The sequence below is a fragment of the Vicugna pacos genome, chromosome 15 (genome assembly GCF_048564905.1).
Source record: "Vicugna pacos chromosome 15, VicPac4, whole genome shotgun sequence".
NCBI classification, from domain to species: Eukaryota; Metazoa; Chordata; class Mammalia; order Artiodactyla; family Camelidae; genus Vicugna; species Vicugna pacos.
Window position 1 is genome coordinate 40,005,286 of NC_133001.1, and position 25,574 is coordinate 40,030,859.

The 25,574-nt window shown below is 35.6% G+C and overlaps 1 protein-coding gene across 2 annotated transcripts in view; it reads right to left on the bottom strand.

The window, feature by feature from the left end:
* The window catches only part of LCLAT1 (lysocardiolipin acyltransferase 1), a 162,624-nt gene that overhangs the window by 52,530 nt on the left and 84,520 nt on the right, over positions 1–25,574 (bottom strand). For both annotated transcript variants that reach the window (XM_006197247.4, XM_015242666.3), the window contains exons 4-5: positions 17,711–17,857; positions 12,454–12,570 (exon numbers count right to left, since the gene is read on the bottom strand). In XM_006197247.4, the coding sequence (XP_006197309.1) occupies positions 12,454–12,570; positions 17,711–17,857 (264 nt within the window). The remainder of the gene's footprint in view (positions 1–12,453; positions 12,571–17,710; positions 17,858–25,574) is intronic.

The following is a 25,574-nucleotide window of genomic DNA, read 5'->3' on the forward strand; positions in this document are numbered from 1 at the left end:
GAAGATAGTTAATGCAGAAATCTCAAAATAAAAGACTATTTTGGGATGACTATGATGATGGAAAGCCAGCGGATCTTATTTTATCTGAGAACAAGTAGTAAACTGCTTAGGAAGATAATCAACTCTCTTAGAATACTAAGAAGGGAACAATTTACTCAGCAGTCCCAGAGTATATTTATAAAGTCATAAACACTACCTTCACAACTCCCATTATTTCTGACTCCTTTTATTTGTCACTTTGTTAGAAGTGATTCTTCACGACAACTAAGACTACCTCTCTAACTTGAGCACTTAACACTAAAAAAAGATGAACTCTGGACTCCAATCAGGCCAGTCTCCACCACAGGATCTCCAACCCTGAGTGTACACTCCCAATATCTTTACCAAATCAAATCCTACTGTTCCTCAAAATCTAAATCAAGGTCTGGTTCTCTGAACTTTCCCCTTGCTCTGCTAGTTCACTATGACCCTCTTCTGCGCTATTGTATACTGTTTCCGTGGTACTTGATCATATACTAACTTTCCATATAACAGAAAGGTGTTCATCATAAATTTTTATTCTAATGCTGCTACCAGCATACCTTGATCTTACAGTATTAACTATAAAACACAGGCCTAAGATTCAGATTATAGACACTTACAAAAAATATATTTTCTTTATAATATTTAAGTAGAAACACCTTTAATAAGCACAATTTTAATGATAATGCATGCAGGAGAAACTTTTTAAAACATGATTCTCACTGCATAAACCCTATTCATTTGTCAAGTCTAAACAGAAGTCAGTGTTTCCCATCAAGTCTTTCCTAATTTTAGTTCTTACCCATATTCATCCCTAAAGTACTAAAATATAAGCCTTCATTATGACTGATTTAATAACATAAGAGGTGGCACAGTCTACTTGAATTACTAAGGAAATTAGTATTGGAACCAACATATTAATGATTTTTTTACTGATCAGAAAGGTTATTAATAATTTCTTTAACAAAAATTAATTCATAAACTATTTGGAAACCATTTGGATTACTATTACGAACCTATTGTGGTTGTTAAAATTCTATTCTGGATGAAAGCAACTAAGTCCTCTGGCAAAGAAAAGAATGTTCAAGGTAGTTTCCATGTACACACACCAACAGTGTGAAGTTCCTCTCTTAACTGGAAGCATATCATGGCCAAGTGGTAGATCTTTTATAACAGTAATAGCTAAGCAGTCTGCAAAAATAGGAATGGTTTGTTGCCCAGCTTTGACGAGTGTTGATTAACCCAACTCAGTCAGATCTGCTACCAAAGAGTAGTGATAACTGTGCCTAGAAAAGACACTGACTTGTACCTTCTTTTCTGCTATTAACTAGCTCCTCACCATTGTAAATCACCAAGAATTTAATGCAATAAGTGAAATATAGGAAGACTCCTTATGACTTGACTTCTAAGAAGGTCACTGCTAAGGTTCATGTTTGACTAGAGCAGTTTTTCTTAGCCTGAATAACACGATGCCTTCCCCTCAAGCCCTATGCACACACACACTTTAATACCTGACTGGCAACATAAGCCATGCTTTTCTTACTTCATCTTCTGCGAAAGGCCATTTCAAATCTATGAGGAAATGGGGAAGATGTAAATCATAAATAAACTATGAATAAAGGATTTTTAAACTTTAGTCCAGCAGTCTCAAAAAGTGCTGTCAAAGTTTCCATATGGAACCCCAAACTATTTTCAGACTACATTTATACAATGCAAGATTAATCCAAAGAATGTAGAGTTTGGGGAGATAAAATCAAAGAAAGCAGCTATTAACCTACAGATAAGACAACTCTCAACACAAATTTCTCATATTTAACATCTAAAAAGTTGTGTAGTGCCCTCACAGTGTCAAAGGGTAGTTGTTTAAGTCTACAAGTAACCACGTGCTGTAGATTCTTTTAAAATGTATTGCATATAATAAATTAACAAGGAATTACAGGCAGTTGTTTACTGAACAGTACTCAAGTATTTGTTAGAGAAGTATTTTGGTCACACAAACAGGCAGGTAACATGAACAACAAAGACAAGAAGAGCACTAACAGGAAACTTGCTCTTCAAAGATTTATGCCAGCGATTTTTATTCACGTAAAATATTAGAATGAAAAGAATCCAACGCGTTGTAGGTTACTATTAGTTTTTTACATCCAAATGAGACTATACGTGGAAAAGGCACTTTATAAAACAAAGATGGAGAAATAAATCTAAGTTAGTGGTTATATTTAATTTCTCTTTTAATTATTATTCCCTGTGAAAAAGATAACTAAAGCACATATGAAAATTCTTTGTACTAAGTTACTAAATATCGCAAAATAAACACACTAAAATAGGCATGTTGTGTGTACATACATGCTCTCACAGATTCTGCAGGTCAATATTCTTATAAGAAGGAGAGTACTTGGAATTTACTCTATGTGGTCAAATGCAATACTTGGGTGAGAAGAGAATGGAAGCCATTGAGAATACGTGCGCATAACTTTGTTAGGGGAAAGCAGGTGAATGAGGAGGTTACTAACATACTCTCAACACCTTACGTCTCACAGAGTACAGATGAGCCAGCTTTGACAACTGCACCAGGGCTTGTTTGGCTCAGTCCAGATTGTATAACAAAGTGTGTTTGGGTGCTCTTAGCAATCAGATGGTAGGTTCAGGGATGCCTATGTTATAAAATACACAATATTACATATAAATATAATCATTTTATATTATAGAAAATATAATTATGAGAAATAAAATGGAGAAAATGATTCTTCAATTTAGAAAGCTATTCAGACATTAATTAGTAATGTTAATAAGTAAGTAATTTCTTAATAAACATTAATAAGTAAACAATTTCTACATTTAGTTTCATGTTCTTGTGGGATTGATTTTTGATCAGAATCTGTTTTAAAAAGTGAAGGTACATGAACTTGGTTTGCATGTGCACATGCATAAGCACTCACACACTCACACTAGCAAGCTCAGTATTGTTTTAACAATACCTTTGCAATACTCAGCACAAACATCAATTTATTTAAAAACAAAACAAAACAAAATCAAAATGAGAAAACGTCCTAACAACTGGAAAAAATAGAGAAAAAATATTCTGAATAAAGAAAAATATCTATGAAGCTAGAAGAGGAAAGGCACAGCCTTTATAAATAATGAAATGGACACTGCCTGGAAAAAAAAAAAAACAGAAACAAGTTAAAGCTTTAAAGCTTTTTTGGACAAACCCAAAAAAGAAAAATAATACATTCATGATGAAAGGTTGTAATATATAAAATGAAAAGGTGGGCATAAGTTCCCGTTCAGATGAATTTCTGGGTTAAGGGGGCCACAGCAGTTAGATTCTCACCTTTGGTGAGAATAAATTTTGATTTTCATATGAACAGGAAGCTAAAGCATATTGTTACATACATTATGCATATGCACTCAAACTCATACTCTGCTTCAAAACAACATGATAAGGACAAAGAGATTTAGTGCTGAGCCACTGCACGGTGAGTTAACACCAGGAGGGCACAGCCACCACTGTTCTCGCTGTGGTTTCATAATGCTCACTTATGCCTTGAGAGGGAAAACGGGAAGAACATTTTCATGTATGGAACAATATTCTGTACAGTCAGTAGACAGTCCACAGGAAGCTATCACTCAAAGGCAGTTCCACAAACTTTACTTACAAAGCTGCTTCCACAATTCTAAATTTTAAAATAAATATTCTGTAAGTGTCACAGTTATCAGCATCTTTCAGTGTATTACTCTTAAGAAAATAACATAAACATTATAACAGCATATCAACACTCAGGCAAAGATAAACCTGTTGAATGAGTAAAATACAACTTGTGTGTACATTTCACTCATTTATGAAAATGATAATCTAACCAAGAGAAGAATATATACTTTGAGAATTTTTTTTATTAATGGTGCCAGAAGACATGCACTCATCACTCAGGCCTACCTTTCACACCAACTGGCCGGTGTTAAATAGTACATAGCCCCAGAACAAGATTTTTCTCCTCCTGAAGTCAAGAGGTACAGAGAGGCACAAGGCTGCAATGATGGTCTCATCAGTACTATCTCAGAAGCGGAAACTCTGAGCAGAAACACTAATAAACAAGGGAAATACTTAAGGACCACAATTCCATACTGACTTTCACATGGTCAAATGCTTGTTCATTTAAGTTACAAACAACATGCTTCTGTACGTCCCTTCTAATAGTATAGATAATCTGAAAAAAAAAATCAGTCTTACTTGTATGCTTCAGTAATTTAAACAAAAAAGGTAACTATCTTAAGATAGCCTTTATTATCAACTGTGCACCTGCCTCATGTGGCCTTCTAGCACTGTCATAAATCTCACCTCAGATGCAATGAAAGGGTCCGTATGGGTTAATATCTGCAGAGTGTCTGTTGAAGGTGGTAGGGAGCATTACTAATCACAAGTGCATTAATAAGCATGGGAGGTGCATATACGTGTGTGAGATGCTGAAAATAGGGCCTAAAAATTTGTACAGATCTATATTGAGTACCTATAATATTAGTAACACTTGGACCTCAGATATAAAAACAAACAGGACACAGTATCTACCCTAAGGAGCTCAGAGTCCAAGGGAGAGAAGGACCAAAAAAAAAAAAAAAGAAAAATGAAAGCAATGATTAAGACAAATGCAGAGAGTATGATGAGAGTAAGAAGAGAGAACCCCAGTAACCTGGTCAGGAGATTGTTTGAAATGTAATAGCATTTGAAGTGTCTTGAAGGACCAACAGGAGCTACCAGATGACTGAGAACAGTTTAGGAAAAGGAATAGCATGAGAAAAGCATATTCCACATGGCTGTGGAATTACAGAGAGGGTGTGGAGTTACAGCAAGAAACAAGACCAGACAGGGACTAAGCTCTGGGCAATGGTCTGCTGACTATGTGCCCTTGGAGGCAATGACAAATTCAATTTTGAACATACTGAAGGTTTGAACATACCTCCAGGTGTGGCATAGGTCACATATATGGCTCTGAACTAAGAAAGGGCTTTTGGACTAAGGATTTAGACTCAGGAGTCGTGAGCGTTCACTTGGGCCCCCAACCCGAATGACGTGTCCGAGGGAGAAAGTGTGGAATGAGAGAAGAAAGGAGCCTGGGAGAGCCTTATGAGCAACATAGACTGAAGGAAGAAATCTATAAGAGTCTTGAGAAGTGGCCAGAGAAGTAAGAGGAAAAAAAAAAAGAAAAGCCAAGGGGAGAGTGTATTTCAGGAAGAGTCAGCAGTGCCAAATGTTGCCAAGAGGAAAATAAGATAAGAATGGGAAGGTATTCATTAGATTTAGAAATAAAATTTCTGCCATGAATGGTTTGGGCAACATGGCTGTTGCTGCCCTTTATCCCTTTTTTAAGAGGTAAAATGTATTAAAGTGGCTATTAATATCAGATCTGTGCTAAGACCTATTAGAGAGGAAAAAGACATTCAGTCCAGATGACTGCCAGCTGGGGGAAATGAGAATGGACTCCTAGAAGATCATTAAAGGAAGAATTGCATTTAGAGGTTAAAGAAAAGAGCAAAGCCTTGCAGGTTTTAGGCTGGACAGATATAACTAGAGGCAAAATTCTAAAAGCATAAGGCACAAGTCAGGAATAGTTCATTAATTCAAATAGGTTGGCTCACACTGCATGAATGAGTGGTAAAATTTTAAAAGCAGATTGGAACCATATTATAAAAAATCTTGACCAAGGAATATGGAAGTAATGCAAATATTTTAAATGTCTTTCCTCTCTGGAAAATGCCTAATTATTGTTTAATTCTCAGCTCACGTGCCACTTCTCCAGTGTCACTTTAAGGAAGACTCTCCTTTCTTTATGTCCTTAAGTTACTGTCTGTTCATCTCTCTTAAGATAATGCATTTTAATGTTTCCTAAACCTGATGATACTCAAGGGAATGGGGTGTGTCATAATGTCTCAGGAAGTCAAACAACGTATGTGCCTAAGAAACATTTTCTGAACAAATAAACATACATAACTATTTTAGAGTGGTACTTTATGAAGACCAACTGTTAGCTGTGTGCAATATGGATTAACAAAGAAGAAATTAGAGGCAGACCAGTCAGGAAGCCAGGAAGAATGAAAAGGAGAAGTAACGGGATCCCATCAAATGGGGCCATTGTAGAAATGCAGGGAGTTTCTCTAAGAGATGCTTCCAAGGCAATATTGATAGAGTCTGGTGACCCACTGAAAGGGGACAGAGCATAAGACTAACATTTTTTAAAAACCTTTAAAAAAAGTATACCCTCAGTTCAGTAATTAGATTTGAAAACACATCCTAAGGAAACAACTAGAGATTTTCACATACTTTGGCATTATTTATAAAAGTGGAAAACGGAAAATAATTTTAATTTTGAATAACATCAAATAAATAGTAGTACCTCTATCTGATGGAATACCATGCATACATTAACATCATATTATAAAAAACTATGTAAAGGCAGTGAGAAACAGTGTACATTATAGTAAGTTTTAAAAAATCCTTACAAAATAGGATTTGACCCAAATTTTGTTTGATCTGTATAAAAACATGGGAAAACATAGGAAGACTATATGTCAAAAGGCACTGGATATTTCTGGGAAATGACTGACCAGACTATGGGTGCCGTTTTCTTCTTTATAATTAATTTTCTAATTTTTTGCAATAAATATATTCTGTTCTTACAATAAAAATACACATCCCTGTGTTTATAGGAAGTGAGCTAGTATTGAGAAAATCAAGTTGTCAGGACGTTTTGAGAGTCAGTGGCAAAAACAAAAAGAACCATAGTTTGAAAGGACGGATATTTTGAGTGTCATTTTTGTTTTGCTTTATTTTAAGGATTAGAGAAAATGGAGGAGGGGCTGGTAAATATAGGAACTAGAAAAATTAAAGAGGTGCTTACAAAAAGGAAATCTTTGATGTATTTTTCCATTTAAACAAAACACACAGTACAGCCAAGGATACCAGAGAGAAATCTAGGTAAGAGAGAGGGAAAAAAAATCTACAAAGATGGCATTTTTGTACCATCTGGAATAGAAAAACTGTTAACTTATTCCATAGTGGAAAGAACATGGGCTTTGGCATCACAAAGACCTGAGTTTAGACTATGGTACCTCCACTCAGCAGCTGTGTGACTCTGGGCCATCTAGTAATGTGAGCCAGTCTCCTCAGGTGTAGCTCAGGGCAAACCATCACCTGGTGCAGTTAAGAGAATTAAGTGATCTGCAAGAAAGTGGCTAGTAGGGTGGCTATGATCCCAGGGGCCCACCACCAGACATTGATTCAGCAGGTGTGAGCCTGGACCCGGTATCTGTGTTTTTAAAAGCTGCCTGGGTCATTCTGCTGCATGGGCAGCAACACTGAACAGTTCAGTGCCTGGAATATGGCAGGTACTTGATAAATGTTGGATGGTTGTTTTTATGGACAGAATATAGGGCTTCCATTGTTTTTCATTAAGGCCATAATGACTTTCTTCATTAAACACAACATGATCTGTCCTAAGTGAGCATCTCAGATATTTTGCTATGAGAAAGAAAGAAAAAACTAAAATGAACAAAGAAAACAATGTAATGCCATTTATGATCTAAAGCATTTAAAGATTTGACGTGAGTGACTCCAAAGGTCTTTAACATGTGGTTATATATAATTTTGCTACGCAAATTTGAATCATTTCTGCTTCATGATGTGTTAGGACCAAGTCACTTAGTTGGTCTGGGGCGTTCTCACTGATCAGCACCCAGATTTCCTATAGTTTTTGTTGTATTTTATTCATTACCATAAATAGATAAAGCTTTATTCTTTGTAAGGGTCTAAATGGCCTCTAAAGAGTTAATTGCTAGATTACAAAGATACCTGCAAATCTGGGGAAACACAAAAGGTCTCAGAAAAATATTCTAGTAAATGTCAAAGATTTACTTTACAATTACATTTTTTAACATGAGGGAAAGGTCTTACCCCATTTTATAAATAGTTTCCAGTAATAAAAAGTCACACGAGAAGGGCAGAGTGCATGGCACATAATGCACCCAGTGTTCCACTTCTGCCTTTCTTCCTGGCCTCCTGGAACATGCTGTTTGTTTGTTAGGAAGGGTCATCAAAATGCAGTCCTGGGGGAGGCTTACCAACTGAGAAAAATGCAACATGAGCCACAAAGAGTAATGGCTCCTGCTGGCCGTCTTTAGTCCCCTACAGCCACTGCAGACAAGAACAGACTGGATTACCAGTAGCTGGCTGTGTCTACGCAAGAAGTCCAAGACATGAAAGTGGTCTACAACACCACTGAAGACTGACCTCTCTAGAACCAGTACACTGCTTTCACTTCCCAGGAAACCACTGGCTCGCTCAGAACAAACGAGAACTACTATAGACCGAGTTAGGGAGCCAAACACAGGACTATCAGATAGTACATATGTACTCTGGGTGTTAAATTAGTGATTTTCTCTCCCTGAATACAGACTGAAGAGTTTTATTCAGGTGTGCTGATCCAAATTACCTAGTGGGAATTCACTTGTGTTTTTAGTGGTTAACCCTATATCCCCTAGATTAGTGGAAAGATAGTATCCTTCATTCCTTCATATTTAGAATTTAGGCATATGAGCTAAATATGGACTAAAATATGGATTGTTTTACTTTGAATTCAAAAACATTTTATTTCAAACCCCAAACTTAAACATATCCATATGTGTTAGAGTCTTAACACATGAGCTGTTTGCTTAAGTGACTTGATCTAGAAATGGAAAAAATGAAAACATGACTATTTGGGGGCAAGAATTAAGTTCTGCAACAATAATGGCTCCATACAACCTTCTCAAATATTGTCTGTTACTCCATAAAACAGGTCTTCAGCGCAGTAAGACTGGTTTTGCCTAGCTGACCACTCAGTGCCACACTGGCCCAAACTCTGTGCCCTTTCTAGTACTCCTCCTTTCCTGTCCTCACCCACCCTTACTTTTTCTGCCTATAGAAATCTCACATAGTCTCTTAAGGTCCAAGGGAAATTCAGCTTCTTAAAAAAGCCTTACCTGAGTATTTCAGCACTACATGATCTCTCCTTACTGAATACATCTGTAATTGTGTAATGTAATTCAGCATAATATTTTATACTATATACCATGAAACTTAGTGTGTAATTATACTGCCATATAACTTTTTTACATTTTTCCATGTGTACTATTATCTATCCATGAAGATTGTAAACTTCTTGAAGGCAAGGCCATATTCAAACAAATATGGAGGTTTTATCCCTCACTCCCAACTACTTCAACCTAATTTCATGTTGTCTTAATGTGCACACATGTGCCGCCTAATCGTGAAGGTAATTATTGCATGGTTACAATTCAGTTATTGACTTACAAAATATGTAAGAAAACCAAATGGTCAGACCAAATTATTACTTGTTTAAAAGCAAAAAAGAATAAAGTTACTATTGTTAAAAATAATATAGCAGCAGAGATGATAAATATAACTAAATTTTGGTACATTAAAAGTTTAAAATTGTGACAAATTTATTATAACTTAAAAAAAAACTTTCTCATGTGAAAGCTTCCTTTCTCTAAGTTAACAACTTCATTTTGGGTTTGTGTTAATCTAGTACCGAAAAAAAGTTACATAATCATGTATTGAAATGTCCTGTGATTAGGGGTACATATGAAATAAATCATCCATGACAGATATTGGTCAGTGTAATATATAAAACTCTGGGAAGATGATGGTAGGGCACTATGCCCATCTTTTCAGACAAAAGAAAATATTCTTAATCTTGGTGAAATATATTCTAAACATAGGCACAGAAATTACTTTCCTTGTAGTGCATTTTCTCTTATTCAGTGCTTCCCAGTAAGACTTATCCTTAATTTCTGGATGTCTTGAACTTCTGATTTGGCTGAACTTGTGCTATTATTAGATGTCAGCAACAGCAAACACATGAGTGAGTGAGCCGTAAAGATGTTACCTAATAGTAATTGGTTTTAATATATGGTCTCCAGATTCCATTGGAGTGTTTATTTATCATGGTCTTTTGTTTTAACAGCAAGCTTCTTTTTCACATAGTTGATTAACAAAAGCAGGTCTCAGGGGTTTAAAGATCAGAAAGTTGTGCTGGGCCCTTTCTGAGTCTCAGATTTCCTTTCTCAAACATTCTTTTTCTCTGACCAGATGATGGTCTAAGATCCTCTTCACCTCTGATTCTTGATGACACTGTTTCTCCTTCTGTTCACTTGACACCCCTCACCCCTACCCAGGCTGTGCCGGCCTCCCCTGTCATCTCAGGCAGCCTCAGAACCACCTCTCTTGCGACCGACCACCATCCCTCTGATCTGGCTGTTTAGCCTCTTTTTTCTTTTTTAAAATCTTCCCTGAAGAAATCCATCCAGCTCACTACTATTACAAAGGTGCTCTAACTAAAATCTCATAAAAGAGGCATCAAATTACAGTAGAAAGAACACAGGCTATTCAGTCAGACAAACAGCACTCCGATACTTTAAGCTTCTTCACCTCAATGTCTGCTTCAGTTCTGCCCTGCAAGTTAACTACTGGTAACGTGGCCACGTGCGGTCGTTGTGAGGATTAACTGATCTTATGCATACAGAACACATAGCATGATGCCTGGTGCTTAGTAAATGCTCCATAAATGTTAGCTGCTGTTAACTACTATAATCATCATCATCATATTTGTTTCTGTTGCTATTACAGTGTACAGGTCCCATTCTGCTTTTCTAACTGAAGTAAACAGAATCATCTAACTGTTTTTTTAGCTGAAGCAAATGGAGTCAACTGACTATGTTTCTTTCTTTTTTTTTTTACTGATATGGTGGGGAGTAGGGTGTGTAACCAGTTGCCAATTCTGGCATGAAAAATTACATGCTGTGGTTGTTGACTAGTACTCTGAATGATGACTAAGTAATACATGTTCCCCAAAGTTATAAATCAGTTTGCTGCTAAAATATTTTCCAGATTTCAGAACAGAGCTCTACAGATATATCCTTATCCACTAAAATAGTCTCAACCATCCTGCCTACAATTGAAAAGATCTGTATTAGCAAAAGATGTGTTCCAACAGCATGTTCCATGATGTCAAATACTTTTAAAGTAATCATTAAATACTATAATATCAGATTGTTAAATAATAAACACATATTTTTGAACAAGAAGGGTGAGTCTAAATTGAATGCCACAGTAAGTGGCACCACTTTAAAAACAAACAACAGCAGCAGTACCACTGCTTTGATGTCTTGGCGCCTTCCTGTCCCATTCTACAGGCATAAAGAATTGTTCTCTGTGAGCTTCTATCAGTAGATGGCCACTTGCTATTCATATACAGTAAGACCATCAAGCCCACAATTCCATTTTGTATTAGCTACAAGCACAGAATTCCAAAAGCAGGCCAAACTAACATGGACAACATTTTTAGTTTGCCAGTGTGATTTTGGATTGACTATACATTTCTTTTAACTTTTCATCTTAAAGTACATTAAGCCCTAAACGAACAACAGTGATGCCAATTATGGAAAGAAAAAACTTTATACCTTTTCTTACATGTTTCAAGACCTTTCATGTTAGGCACAAGCAGTTTTATGACAATGCAGCAATTAGCAGATGAAGGTGATAATTTGTCACAGATGTCACCTTTATACAATATGGCTTGCCAGAAATCAGAGTGGAGAGCAGAAACGTGCAAACAAGATTTTTCTTCTGCCAGGTGACTCTGGGTTTTGAATTGCTCTTGTAAAATTAATTATACTTCAGCATGTTTCTGGATAGTTCCCTTTTGGTATATATTCATATGTCTTTTATTTACTTGTATGTATATATGAATATATAAACATGCAGCTATAATAAAATGTACAATTGGGTTTTTTTCATAAAAATATCAAAACATAAACGTTTAAATGGGTGTGACACCATGAACGGAATCACCTTGTCCCAATATACCTTTCAACAGACATGGCTCTAGAGGAAGTGTGAGGGGGTAATATGAGCCACAAAGTAGGAAGCAAAAGAATGAGGTTCTGTCTGTGACCCACGGACATTTACTAACCACCCTGGATGCCAGTTCTATTTAACTATAAAATAGAGGTAGCAGTACTTGCCTTCCTACCAACTAGAATCATTTGTTGAAGTGAGTGGAATAATGAATGTAAAAATGTTCTTTAACCCATAAATAACTATAGTATAAATGATAAGATACTTTAAGGACAGTTTTGCTTCTTTGAGAAACATTTAAAAATGTAATCATAGTCTAACTGTATGTATCATTTTCTATCTATTCCAAAAAAGGAGGAAGAGAAAGTTTTCTTTTGTTTTTCACAAAGAGGTATTTCTTATTTGTTTATTTCTTGAGATAAAATATGAAAAAGTGCTTTGTAAATTCTAAAGAGCTATATATGAAGTTAAGAAATTTTTGCCATTTATATTAAAAAGTACCCTTTGAGATGGGTGCTTACCTTCTCTTAGACGGTCAACTACAAAAGTAAAACCTGTAGTTCTCGGATGTAAGACATATTCATACTTCTGAAGTCCATTCTTTTCAGCAAAATCATTACTTCGGGCCATGGTACTTTCTAAACAAGACAATAAACCATTAGAAGTCACAAAATAAAGGAAGATAAGTGAGGTAAGGAAATAGTGCAGAATTTCTTTGATAAAAATAGCAGATCGTTTTCCTGTAATTACTGAATACAGCTTACTGAGTCAAGTGAGAAGATATAAATAGTAAACCCCTAACAAAGATCCTAGAGTTATTTACTTATTGGAATTTTGAAAATTTTATAATAATGTACTAATAGATGTTTTATAACAGTTTAAAAATTCATATTCAAATCCTTAACATTCTTTAAGTAATTTCATAAAATAGTCAGTATCTAATGAAAACTGAAATACAATAAAATACAAATAAACTAAAATTTTCATAAAATAGTCATTACATAATACAAATTGAAATACTAAAATATAAAGTAAAATAAAACTAAAATAGTAATAAGATGTAAAGCTCTAGACATCTAGAAGAAATAACTAACAATTTGCCAAATATATCAGATCAACATTTTTTTTAACCCAATAATTTAGGGCTTCAGTGCAAAGTCAAATATCTGCCTTGCTCGGGCACAGAGCACACTAATAATTACTAACCCAAACCACTCCACAACAGAATGGGCACATGATTAGCACATCATGTACAAACATCTGAACATGGTTTGGCTGAATATAGTTACAGAGTCAAGTATATGTTCCAATTGTTGGCAAAAACTTTTTCCATTCCATGAGGTGACTTGGTAAGTTCCAAGAAGAACCAAACTCATTATTCAGCAATTATATTTGGAAAAAGTAAAGTGTTCAGAAATTTGGCCTCAGTTGCTGGGGGAGATCATGAAATACCTTCTGATGACAGCAGATGTTAGAACCTGCAATTCTTAGCTGCATCCTGAAATTTACAGACTATTCCAAGTCACCGGGGAAAAACACATACATATAAACACAACTTTCTGAGTCCTCAAAATCTCAAAAAGCTACAGATGGATTCCACAACACTAAAATATTCAAGGAACACTCCTGTAAAAGATGGTACATTATTTTATACAAGAGGAACTGAGTCAAAGAACTAAATACCCACAGATCCCTAGCAAGTCAAAAGTATAAGCCTTAAACATGAAAAGTAATAAGCTCTTCTCATATTCACTGGAGGGACATATTCTGGGCATGGAACTGCAAAACAGTATTTTCTAGACAGCTGGCAGGACCTTACATGGGATGGGGAATCCCAGAGCCACTAAAGATGAGTAGGTAACCACTGTTCAGCTTACTCTTCCAGTTCGTCACAGACTTGAGGGATCTGAAGACAAAACTGAATTCTGTTGTAGAATGTGACTACAAGTATTTAGTAGCTCTAAAAGGTACAGTCATGATGTGGGAAGGCAGAAATAATCAGAGACACAGAGCGATCAGAGATGCAGATTTCCCCCTCCATCCCCACGTCATCTACCCACCCCCAGCCTCTGGGATTATTGGGACTAACTGCACTAGCGTCCCACTTGCTGACCACAGCTGCCTGTCTTGTTAGCTGGCTCCCTGTAACACTCCAATGCCAGCATGCCTTCTGCTCCAGGGAGACCACTGGCCGCTGGGATGTTCTCACACCAGCCAGGCGTGTTCCCATCTCAGGGTCTGTGCCCTCTACCCAGACAACTGCATGACTTCCTGCTTTGTCAGTTAATCTCTACTTAAATAAAAACTAGACGGGTCTTCTCTAACTACCCAATGCCCAGCACGCTACACCCCCCTTCTTTTGTTAAAACTCTCTCTCCTTATCTTGCTTTATTTTTCTGTACAGCATTTATGAATACCTGGCATATTTTTATTAACATTAGTATTTTTTTACCTGTCTTTCCTCACAGAATGTAAGCTTCATGAAAGTAGAGACTTTGCTTTGTATATAAAGCTCCAGGAACTCACATATTTATTAAATGAAGTTTTATACACAGGGGTGTTTAACTGCATGTAATATTATAATTGTTAAAACCTAGAAAGGCTTTCCTTTCCAAATCAGGAAAACAGAAACCCAAATCATGGTATACCAATGATGATGGTTAATGTTAGGTATCAAATTGGCTAGGCCAAGATACCCAGATATTGGTCAAACATTATTCTAGATGTTTCTGTGAAGGTGTTCTTTGATGAGATTAATATTTAAATCAGCTGACTTTGACTAAAGCAGTTTACATTCCATAATGTAGGTGGGCCTCATCCAATCAACTGGAGGCCTTAATAGAAAACAAACAGACAGACAGACAGACAGACAGACAAACAAACCCTGAACTCCTCAAGCAGGAAAGAATTCTTCCAGCAGACTGCCTTTGGACTCGAATTCCAACTTTGCCCTCAGTCTCCTGCCTGCTGACTTACACTATACACTTTTAACTTGCCAAGCCTCCACAATCATGTGAACCAATTCCTGAAAATCATCTGCCCCCCACCGCTTTCTCTCTCTCCCCACACACATACACACACCCTGTTCTGTTCATCTGGACAACACCTGACTAATGATGTGAGAGATTATAATACATTAAGTACAAAGAAAAGTGTAACTCTAATTTCCCATTTTAAAATTATGTGTATGAATGCACACATATATGCCTGTGTATGTGTGTGTATATACACGTGTATATGTGTGTGACCAAATGACCCAAAAGCAACAGAGTAAAATTAGAATAGTGTGGTGGGTTTTTTTTGGAGGTACTGGGGATTGAACCCAGGACCTTGTGCATACTAAGCATGGGTTCTACCACTAAGCCACCCCCAGAACAGAGTTTCTTTAGAGACAATGGAATAAGAGTAATTTCTGTGCTCCCTTCTATGTTTATAAATTTCCCCAAATTAACATATATTACTTCTATAAGCAAAAAAAAAGCTATAAACAATAACATGAAAATAGAATATATTTAAAGTTACATTTAAATGCACTAACTTGAAAATGTGCAAGCAAGTTGGATTCAGGACTTAAAGAGGATTATAAAACATTCTCTTTGGGCTTTAAAAGTTTAAAGTTAATTTGGTAGCTAAAAACACCTTTGAGTTAGCAGATACTTTTTCAAACCAAAGGTATTTTGCTTGCCTACTTCAAAAAAAAATCATTTATCCCCCACCCCCCAAATTTTTAGGGTTTCAGGATCAGTCTGTTTTCTCTGTTTGGCAAATAGTCTAGCTTTTTGCAAGTTGGCTTTAAAATGTAAATACTGTTTTAACTTAAAAAACAGGCAACTACACCATGTAATTTTGAGTACTCTGGATTTTGAAAACACATACCTAGATGTTAAGGTCATCACCTAAAAAATACACCTGAGAAGTATATAGACTGAAAAAAGCTTTAAATATACACTTAATTGCCTCTGAAGGTCTTATGAGTGAACATTTTAATACTAATATACTAAAGTAGGAGCAACGCATGACCTTTTATTCCATTATCTTTCAATTACTAAATAACTTCCAAAGTTGCTGATCTTTAGTATACATTTTGGCATTCACAAATATAAATCTAATTCAGTAAATGACTTTCTATACTCTAATATAGCTAATATTTCAACCCAAATTAAGTATTCTATATCCTAAGTATTATAAAATATAAATATGGCTGCCTCTCCATTATAATTTCCTAATTATAGTTCAGCTTTGGGAATCAACTTAAAATTTACAATATATTTTCAAGCTTAAGCAATATACAGCCAATATTATTCTTAGTATTACTCTCTGTGATCCAACTACTTTAAAAATTTTAACTATAAAAATCAAACACATACTATACAGTAAGTATATATTTTAGAACATAATACTAGTATGTAAAAATTACCATGCTTCATTTAGCTCAGTTTCATCTGTCACAGATTACTCAAAGGTCTCTTTCTTGGTATCAGTGGTAAATGTTTCCCCAAACACCTTAATTTCCCTCATTAACATATTATGGCTTAGTCACCCATTCCCTTACTTCAGTAGTAATGCAATTTGTATTTTTCATCTTCAACTCTCTTTTTGGGTACTGGGTTCCATAAATTACTATGTCCAGAGAGTGAATTAGTATGTTCATTTACATGTTCTCTCAAGTTCTAAGAGTTGCCCTTCTTAGTAGCTCTTAGTTGCCTCAATCTGGTATTGAAGATTTGGAAGACAAGTTAATGTTCTATCTCTCCATCCTGGTGATTTTTAGGTTCTATCCTGCTTCAGTCTGTCGTCCCTCATACAATAGACCTTCATCCATTGAATCCTTCTCAAATTCTGCTGTAATTTTCTTGAAGTAACTAGGGTATTAAAATTTTTAAATTTTGCTCTTTTGAGTTGAAGGATTCTATAAAACTGTTTCATGTCCAAGCTTATACCCTCCTCTACCAATATTCAAACAGGGAAGCTCTCTCTGTCTTAAATCCTAGATTGCAACAGGTTTCATCTGCAGCAATGATCTGTGGTTCAAAAAAATGTGAAACCCGCTAGAGAATGAAAGACTATATTTTGTTTTTAATCTTTTAAAGAACCCCTTGAGATCCACTGGCATTTTTGGCTTGTGTAATTTAGTATGTGGGAAGGCAGGAAAGTGCTAAGTACATTTTCCTGTGTCCCCTCTACAACTCAACGATGGCTGACTTGTCTTGAGGAAAGGACAAAGCCTTCTTTTCTCATACTAGGGATAAGGCTTTAAAATACCAGGAGAAAGTCAGCATATTAACTTAAATCAATAATAAATGAAATTAGTTACTATTCGATCCTTTTCTTGTAAGTAAGAAATTGAGAAAAAAAGTCTAATGGATCAATATGGATCTTAGAACAGGACAAAAATATATAAAACAGGAAGGGGATTTTAAAACTAGGTTTTGTTCTTTCTCAAGGTTGGTTTGGCTATTTGGGGGTTTTGGTGATTCCATAGAAATTACAGGAAGTAAAAGACTGATACTTAAAATATATACTGAAATTTAAAACTATAAAGCTCTAGGATGGCAAGTATAAATAATACCTCTTGGGGTTACCATCATAAATTCTATGGGCTGGAAATGAGGAGTTCTGGGTTCTGATATGCTACTGATTAACTGCATGACCTTAAGGACAGGCCATTAATCTTGTTGGTGTTCAGTTATTTCATCTGAAGTCTAAGAAGTTTAGATAAGACAATTTCTAAGTTCCTTTCGTTTTAAAATTCCATGGTCCAAACTCAGGCTACTTTACCTGTGAGATCAGTCCCTTCTGGGAATATGAGGAGTTGAAGTGGTTCATGGATATCACAAAAATAATCAATCATGTCTTCAAAATGGCTCCTGTCATCCTTCCATTTCCTATGAATGAAGATATAGGCAGCAGCCTGCATGGCCCAACCTAGAATCAATTTAACAAGTATTTACATATAATTTTAATACCAATACCCACATATTATTGAATAAAATATTTTAGAGCTTTTTGGTTTTACTATAATTTACTTTCATAATTAGCATCTAATGATATACCTTAAATTCAGCACTGATCTGGGATTAAATAACAGACATACCAGAGAATATTCTTAAAGGAGTTTACTAAATTCTAGGATTTGCAAAATTCTCAAAAACCTCTTTTCAGACCAAACCTAGCTATTAAAATACCAAAGAAAAAACTTCCTTAATATTTATCATTAACTCATCCAAATTTCTAACAATCCTAACTAACTAGACATTTTTACCAGGTTACCTACAAGAGATACATGACTGTGTGTTATCAGGCTTATAAAACAGAAAGCAAAGGATTGTTCTCAAGAATTCTCTTTGATATTTTCTTTTCTGTATTACTCAATCTCTAAATCCAATTGCTATTTTCAATTGTAGCCTCTTTTTTAGATTTTATTTAAAAGAGAAAATATGCAATGGCTACTAAATACGTTAATCAGAGTATACACTGTGATCATTTTCTCTCTCTCTAAGGCAAATTCACCTTGCTACTGAAGAGGTAGCCTCAGACGAGCCATGTTTTACCCATTGACACCCCTCCCTGGCCAGAAATGCTTAGAACTACTGTGGTAAATGCCTGGCTTAAGGCAGCCAATCAGTAGGCTATTGAACAGTCCATGAAGCATGAAACCCTTGGCCCAAACACAGTAACTATCTTGGCCAGTCAAATGTTCTCTCTCAGAAATTTTACCTGGGACCATGGAGAAAGCAAGCTGGTATGGAAGACAAATGGATGGACAAAAAAGCAGGTAACAGAGACAGTAGCAGCTGAGGCAAAACACAGGTAGCATATGGTAGTGAAGATCTGAACCACTCTTGCTGCTGAGGCACCTGAAGCTGATTTTGATCCAGAACGAAAGACAGCCAGTCTCCCACAAGTGCTGGCCAGTCTATGGGTCCACCTGCTGGGTACCCAAGAGTCCATTCCCTTACTGCCATGTGTATCTTTACTTTTGTTTTTTCAGCTAGAGGAAATAAGTGGTAGTTCCTTGCCAACAAACACAACTAAAATAAGAGTTACCATCACTTAATCAATACAGTTGTACCCTGAAAATACATAAAATTATCGGTAAATTATTCATCAGTGGTTAAAAAAACTGTAGGACTTTATTTGGTTTGAATATGTACAAACTAGAATACTGTATTCTACAAATACATCGAAAAAGTCTACTTTAGTATAGGACTTGCTGATATGCATCCAATCACTCCTCACCTACTGCATTTGTTGTCAGTCATCCATCTGTCCTGGAACAGATCCCACACTTGCCCCCTCCCACATGTCTCTCTTTCACCAGAGGACACCTACTACCACAGTGCAGTTTGCCGACAAAGTAGCTCCGGAGTGAGATTGCCTGGGTTAGAATCATAGCTCCACCAGAAACCAGCCATTCAACTGTAAGCCTGTGTCCCTCACAGACCCCAAATGTAAAGATAAACATAATGCTGCAATAGTATTTACCTGATAGGAGTTATTGTAAGAAATAAATAAGATTATTTCACACAAAGTAGTCAATAAATAGTTATTACCATTATTATGATTAAGAAGTTACAATAATACCAAGGATATTATATCAAGGAACATAAAGATCTAACAAGAAAAGTTCCCATTCATGACTGCAAAACAAAAATATGCAAAAGTAAAAAACAAAACAAAACAAAACAAAACAAAAGACACCCGCAGGAGCCTCATGAAGACAACTACACACCTGGAAGGAAATGGTGAGGCATACGTTTCTGAATTCAACCAACATGCCAATGATCTCCAAATTCATAATTTTAGTTTCATGTAATTATAGTCAAAATTCCAATGAAATGAAGGTGTGTGAAAATTTGGGATTTAATTCTAGAGATAATCTGTAATAAAGAGATGAGACTAAGGAAGTTTTGAATAGAAGAATAAGTAGGGAAGACTCACACCATTAAACATTAAATATATTATGAAGCAACAATCATTAAGTCAGAACAGTATATCTGCAAAAGCAGACAAATGGAAAAGAATGCAAGACCCAGAAAAAGGCCCTTGAATATGTTAGGAATTAAGTATATGATAATGACAGCATTTCAGACCAGAAGGTAAAGAATGAGATGGGCTTTTTAAAAATATTTTTTGAGGTATAACTTAAAGTATGAAGATATTAAGTGTATAGGTCCAGAGCTTAATGAATTGTTACACATATCTGAGTGGCTACCATCCAGATTAAGGCACTGAATATGTTCAGCACCCAAGAATTCTCCCATGTGCCACTCTGCCAGTTAATATGCTCCAAAGGCATCCATTATTGTGACCTCATCATAACTAATACAAATGAAATCACACAGTAGATATTCTTTTGCCTTTGGCTTCTTTTGTTCAATATCATGTGAAATGAGATTCACCCATATTAAGTATTCACATTGCTGTGTAGTAGTCAATTACATGAATATATTACAACACATTTCTACTATTGATGGAGCGATGTCTTGGCTATTAGGAATAAAGTCAATATGGGTATCTTTGTACCTGTCTTCGGTTGAACATAAGCACTCAGTTCTGTTGAATGAATCCTCAGGAGGGGAGCTGCTGTGTATTAGGATTTATGTATGTCCAGCTTCAGTAGATGGCATGTTTTTCTCTGATTGTACTGACACTCCCACCAGCAATGTACGAGTTCTAATTCCTCTGTCTACAGCCTCATCAACACTAGATCTTACAAGTCCTTTTAATTTTAGCCGTTCTAATCTAGGTACGGTAGTTTTAATTTGCATTTCCCTTATGATTAAAGATGTTGAGGATCTTTTCATATACAAATTGGCTACCTGGATATCTTCTTTGTGAACTGCCTCTTCAAACTTTTTGCCCATTTTTTCATTGGATTCTCTCTCTTTATTAACTAGTAGGATACAAGGGCAGATACCCACCCCCCACCCACACACAGAGAATATATATAATCCTAGTTTTACATATACACCAAATATCTTTTCTTAATTTGTAGTATGCATTTTTTCTCCCTTAAAAGTGTCTTGTTATGAACCTAACATGTAATATATGAATGAAGCCCATTTTATAAATCTTTTCCATTGTGCTTGGTGTTTCTTGTGTCTTGTTTAAGAAATCTCTGCCTACTCCAAAGTCATGAAGACTCTATTCCATGTATTCTTCTAGAAGCTTAAATGTTTAAACTTTCACATTTTGGTTTATGATCCATCTCAAATTAATTTTTGTATATTGGGTGAGGTAGACATCAAAGGCTCTTGTTTTCCACATAGATGTTCAATTGACAAATGCCATTAAGTGAAAAGACCAAGAGATCATTAATTTAAGTAATAAGATATTTTTAAAGCACTAGAAAATAAATGAAAACATATTGGCTGTAAAACAGTCAAACAGCTCAGAAGTACATAGACTAAAACATGAAAATACTCCTTCCACATTTATTAGGGGAAATGTTTTTTCTTTGCTTGACATCTCCTTTTATGTTTTCATGTTTGTTAATACTTCTTTATGGTTTCCTGCCCACCTTTCTCCACTTTTCTTCCTTTCTCTGTCTTTAGTTGAAATTATTATGTTTTCTTTGCCTGTTCCTTTGTTCTCTAACACAGAGGTCAGCAAACTATGGACCAAATCCAGTGCACTATCTGTAATTGTATGGACCACAAGTTAAGGAGAATATTTTGTAATATGTGAAAATGATAGGGAATTCAAATTTCAGTGTTTAATAAAGCAAAGTTGGACAGGAACTCAGCCACACCCATTTGTTTATATTTGTCGTCTATGGCCGCTTCTGTACAGCAGTGGCAGAGTGGACCAGGTGCAGGAGAAACAGTACTGCCCACAAACTCCAAAATATTTACTTCCTAACCCCTTACAGAAACAGTTTGCCCACCCTTGCTCTAGTGGTTTGGAAATTACAAACTGTTTTATTCTTTTAATAGTCATGCTTAAAATTTTTTCACCTTTCCATTTCTGACAAACATTTAAACTTAAAAATAGTTCTGTCAACACTGAGTTAATAAATAATCCTCCCCTAAACAAAAAATTTTGCTTTCCTCTTGTCCCTCTTCCCAGATTTGTAGAAATCATCCAGTAGTTTCCCCAAATTGCTATTATTATTATGACTACTACTACTACTTCTAATATATTCTTTATGTTTCACAAAAATATTTTTAATCATTTAGACTTGACTCAGTAAGTCTGCTGCTTTCTCTGCTTATTGTTTCTTATATCCTGTGTCCTTTTCCGTTAGTCCTCTTTAAGGAATTTCTTTCAAAAAATATTTGAGTCTCCACATTCCTGAAATGTATTTTTTGGTTCTCAAATTTTGGAGACTAGTTTGGCTTAAAATGGAACTTGGGATTCCAAATCATTTTCCCCTCAGAATTTCAGAGCTATTTTTCCCACAGTCTTGTGTCACTTGATATGGCTAATAAGAAGTCTGACATCAATCTAATTTTTCCCCCTCTGGAAGCTTTACTGATTTCCTGTTTATCCTTGGTTTTGTGAAACTTCACCAGGATGAATCTAGGTATGGAACATTTTCACTAATTCTGCTCAGCAGTTGGTACACTCTCCCAATATGAGTCTCTCCTTAACACTGGAAATTTTCCTTCCATTTGTTAAGAAAATATTATTTTTTTCTCTTCTTCATTCTTTCAGACTTTCTATTTGGAACTTAGATGTTAAAACTTCTGGATCTGTCCTCTTATACTTTTTATCTCCCTTCATTTGACTCCGTTGAAGGAAAATCTCTTAGCTTGGTCATCCAACTCACTAATTTGATCTTCAGCTGTGCCTGATCTACTAACTGAGTTTATTTCATCAATCATCTCTTTAATTATCAAGATTTACGACTGGTTCTTTATCACAGCAGCCAATTTTTATGAACAAACAGCAAAACTATAAGTTATGGCAAATACAAAGAGTAGTAATTTTAATAAAAATGTTTATTGAATGGTTACTATATGCTGGGTACTCTTCAAAGCATTTTCATTAATTCAAGACAACCTTATGAATTAGGTAAAATTATTCCCATTTTATGGATGACAAAACTGAGGCACACTGAGACTCAAAAGAACTAGTAAGTGGTGAAACCAGGTTTCAAATACAGGCAGTCTGGCTCCAAAGCTGATGTGTTTAACCATTGTACTAACGGGCCTCTCCGCAATATGTACTTGACTCTCCCTTAGTTACACAGAGTATAAATTCTCCTCAGAAGATTAGCTGTTCCTCAGAGAGTCTTATCCCTAGACACACTTTAAAGCTGTGTATTTTCCTCCAATGTTAATTCTGTATTGTCTTCATATCTGTAAAGGATGTTCTAGACTGAAAAATACAGACAGGTTGAGTGTATTTCTCCATTCCAAGTAAGAATATCTGTTGCTCCCGTGGGAGACGGGAAAAGCAGGAAGACCCATGGGGCTGTGACATAAAACTTTTCTAATATTTTGTATATGTTTCAGAAATCCCATTTGGATGACTTAATCAGTCAGCCTCTTGGATCTCTCCTCTGAAGATACGATGATTTCTTCCCAGTGCACTTTGCCTTCTCATGTTCCATTTATACATCACTAGTGCTTTTGAATGTTTTTTACTCCCTTTAGCGTAAATGTTTTTCTCCCTTTCATAAAAATCACAGGAAGAATGTGGTTTTTTTTCTCCTCATTTCACTGCCATCAGTGCACATTTTATTCATGTTTAAAGCAATATCCTGATTTCCTGAACATTCTTGAGATCCTCAAACATACAATTTTATGACATTTATTTCATTAGCCTATGGACTGATAAATCACAGTGCAGCTGATCATATCATTTGAAATTAGTCTGTATAACTTGCCTGTTTCGTACTTTTTCCATTGGCGGACATTCTGTCTATCACCTGAATTTCTCAGACAAGGACTGGGAGTCTAGCAGGTTTATAAAGATAGATTCTGTGGATGCTGGCATGGCTCTGCTCCTTCTTTCAAAAAACCCCATTTACATGCTCAACATGGCCTTCTCAAGCAGACAGGAGTAATCCCTGAGAATACTCTATTGTCCAAAGATATTCTATAATTTTAAAACCTTGTTTTCTTTGGCTTAAATTCTCTTTTGTCAAGTTTTAGAGTTGGCAGCGGCGGGGGAGGGGGGACTATTTACTTGAGTGTATTTTTAACATTATGCATTCTTTCTCCATAAAAAGCCCTTTTCAGCATTTTCTTCTTCCTTTTTCCACTTTATTGTAGATGAATATACAAATGACCCTTGATCAACACGGGGGTTATGGGTGCCTGCCCCCAGCATAGTCGAAAATCCACTTATAACTTTATAGTTATACCCTCTGTATCCATGGTTATGTATTCGTGGATTCAACCAACCACAAATTGTATAGTACTGTAATACATACCTAACTGAAAAAAAATCCACATGTAAGTGGACCCATGCAGTTGAAACCTGTATTGTTCAAGGGTCAACTGTAGTTAAAGGAATCATAAAAATATCTATACTACTCACCTAATATGCTCAAAACTGAACTTCCAAGATAGAGTAATCCAATTTATCTTTGTTCTCTATGTATTTATTAATTCATTATGTTATCTACTATGGGATTATGAATGCAACACCAGGAACAAAAAGCAGTGTAGAAGAGATAAGACAAACTGTTCTCTTCAGCATATTTTCAATCCTGAATAGACAGTGTGGATGCAACCAAGGAAAAGTTACCCATAGGCCTCTATTAAATGCAAATGAATGATAATCTGAACAGATGCAAATTTTGTATAGACTCATATGACAACAGTCATGAGCAAAAACTAAATTTACTGAGTGTGTGGTTGTGCACAGCAACAGTTACACAAGTAAATCCAGAACAAATAAGTTCTATTTCTTAGAATTTCAACCTCAGTCAGGGTGCTAAATGCTACACAAAGTTAGAGAAGCTCTGTCTTCTTTGAACTCACATTTAAAATTAGGTAATGCTCTCTAAATCCCTCCTCTAAGATAATTAACTTCCACGAAGCTCTGACTTTTAAAAATATTGAGACAGATAATCAATTTTATAACTTTGTCCTGTAATAATCCTTTTGTTGCATGCCTATATCATTAGGTTTCAAATGTGCTGAAAATACAGACAGAAATCAAAGTGTAAAATATGAGCAAGCAATTAAATAATATCCTAAAGCAAACTGAATTCTAAATGTAATGTCAAATTTGAAAAACCACAAAAGAAAAAAAAAGGATATAACCACCCTTACTGCAAATTTCATTAGACTCCACAAAGAGATGATCATATCTATCTGCAGCGAGTAAAAAGTCTTGCTTAATATTGAAGAAAAATGTCTATTTATTGATGCTTTTGGTTAGCAATATGAGGCTTCTTGGTTATAATTACAATTTGGAGATTCACCCTACTGTAGGACCAAAACCTATCTTTTATAACACGTGAGATTTGCTATTTAATCAATTTTCTAGATGAAGTGCCTTCTGAGATACCTTTTTCTGTTGCAGAACTGATTCCTAACCTAAGTATATTACCAGCTCTATACACTGAGAGAGCCAGTAGCAGCTAGCATGTGGCTGGCAGAATAATGTCCCCCACAAAAGATACCACACCTAATTCCCAGAACTGTGAATATGTTACATAGCAAAGAGGAGTTAAAGCTGC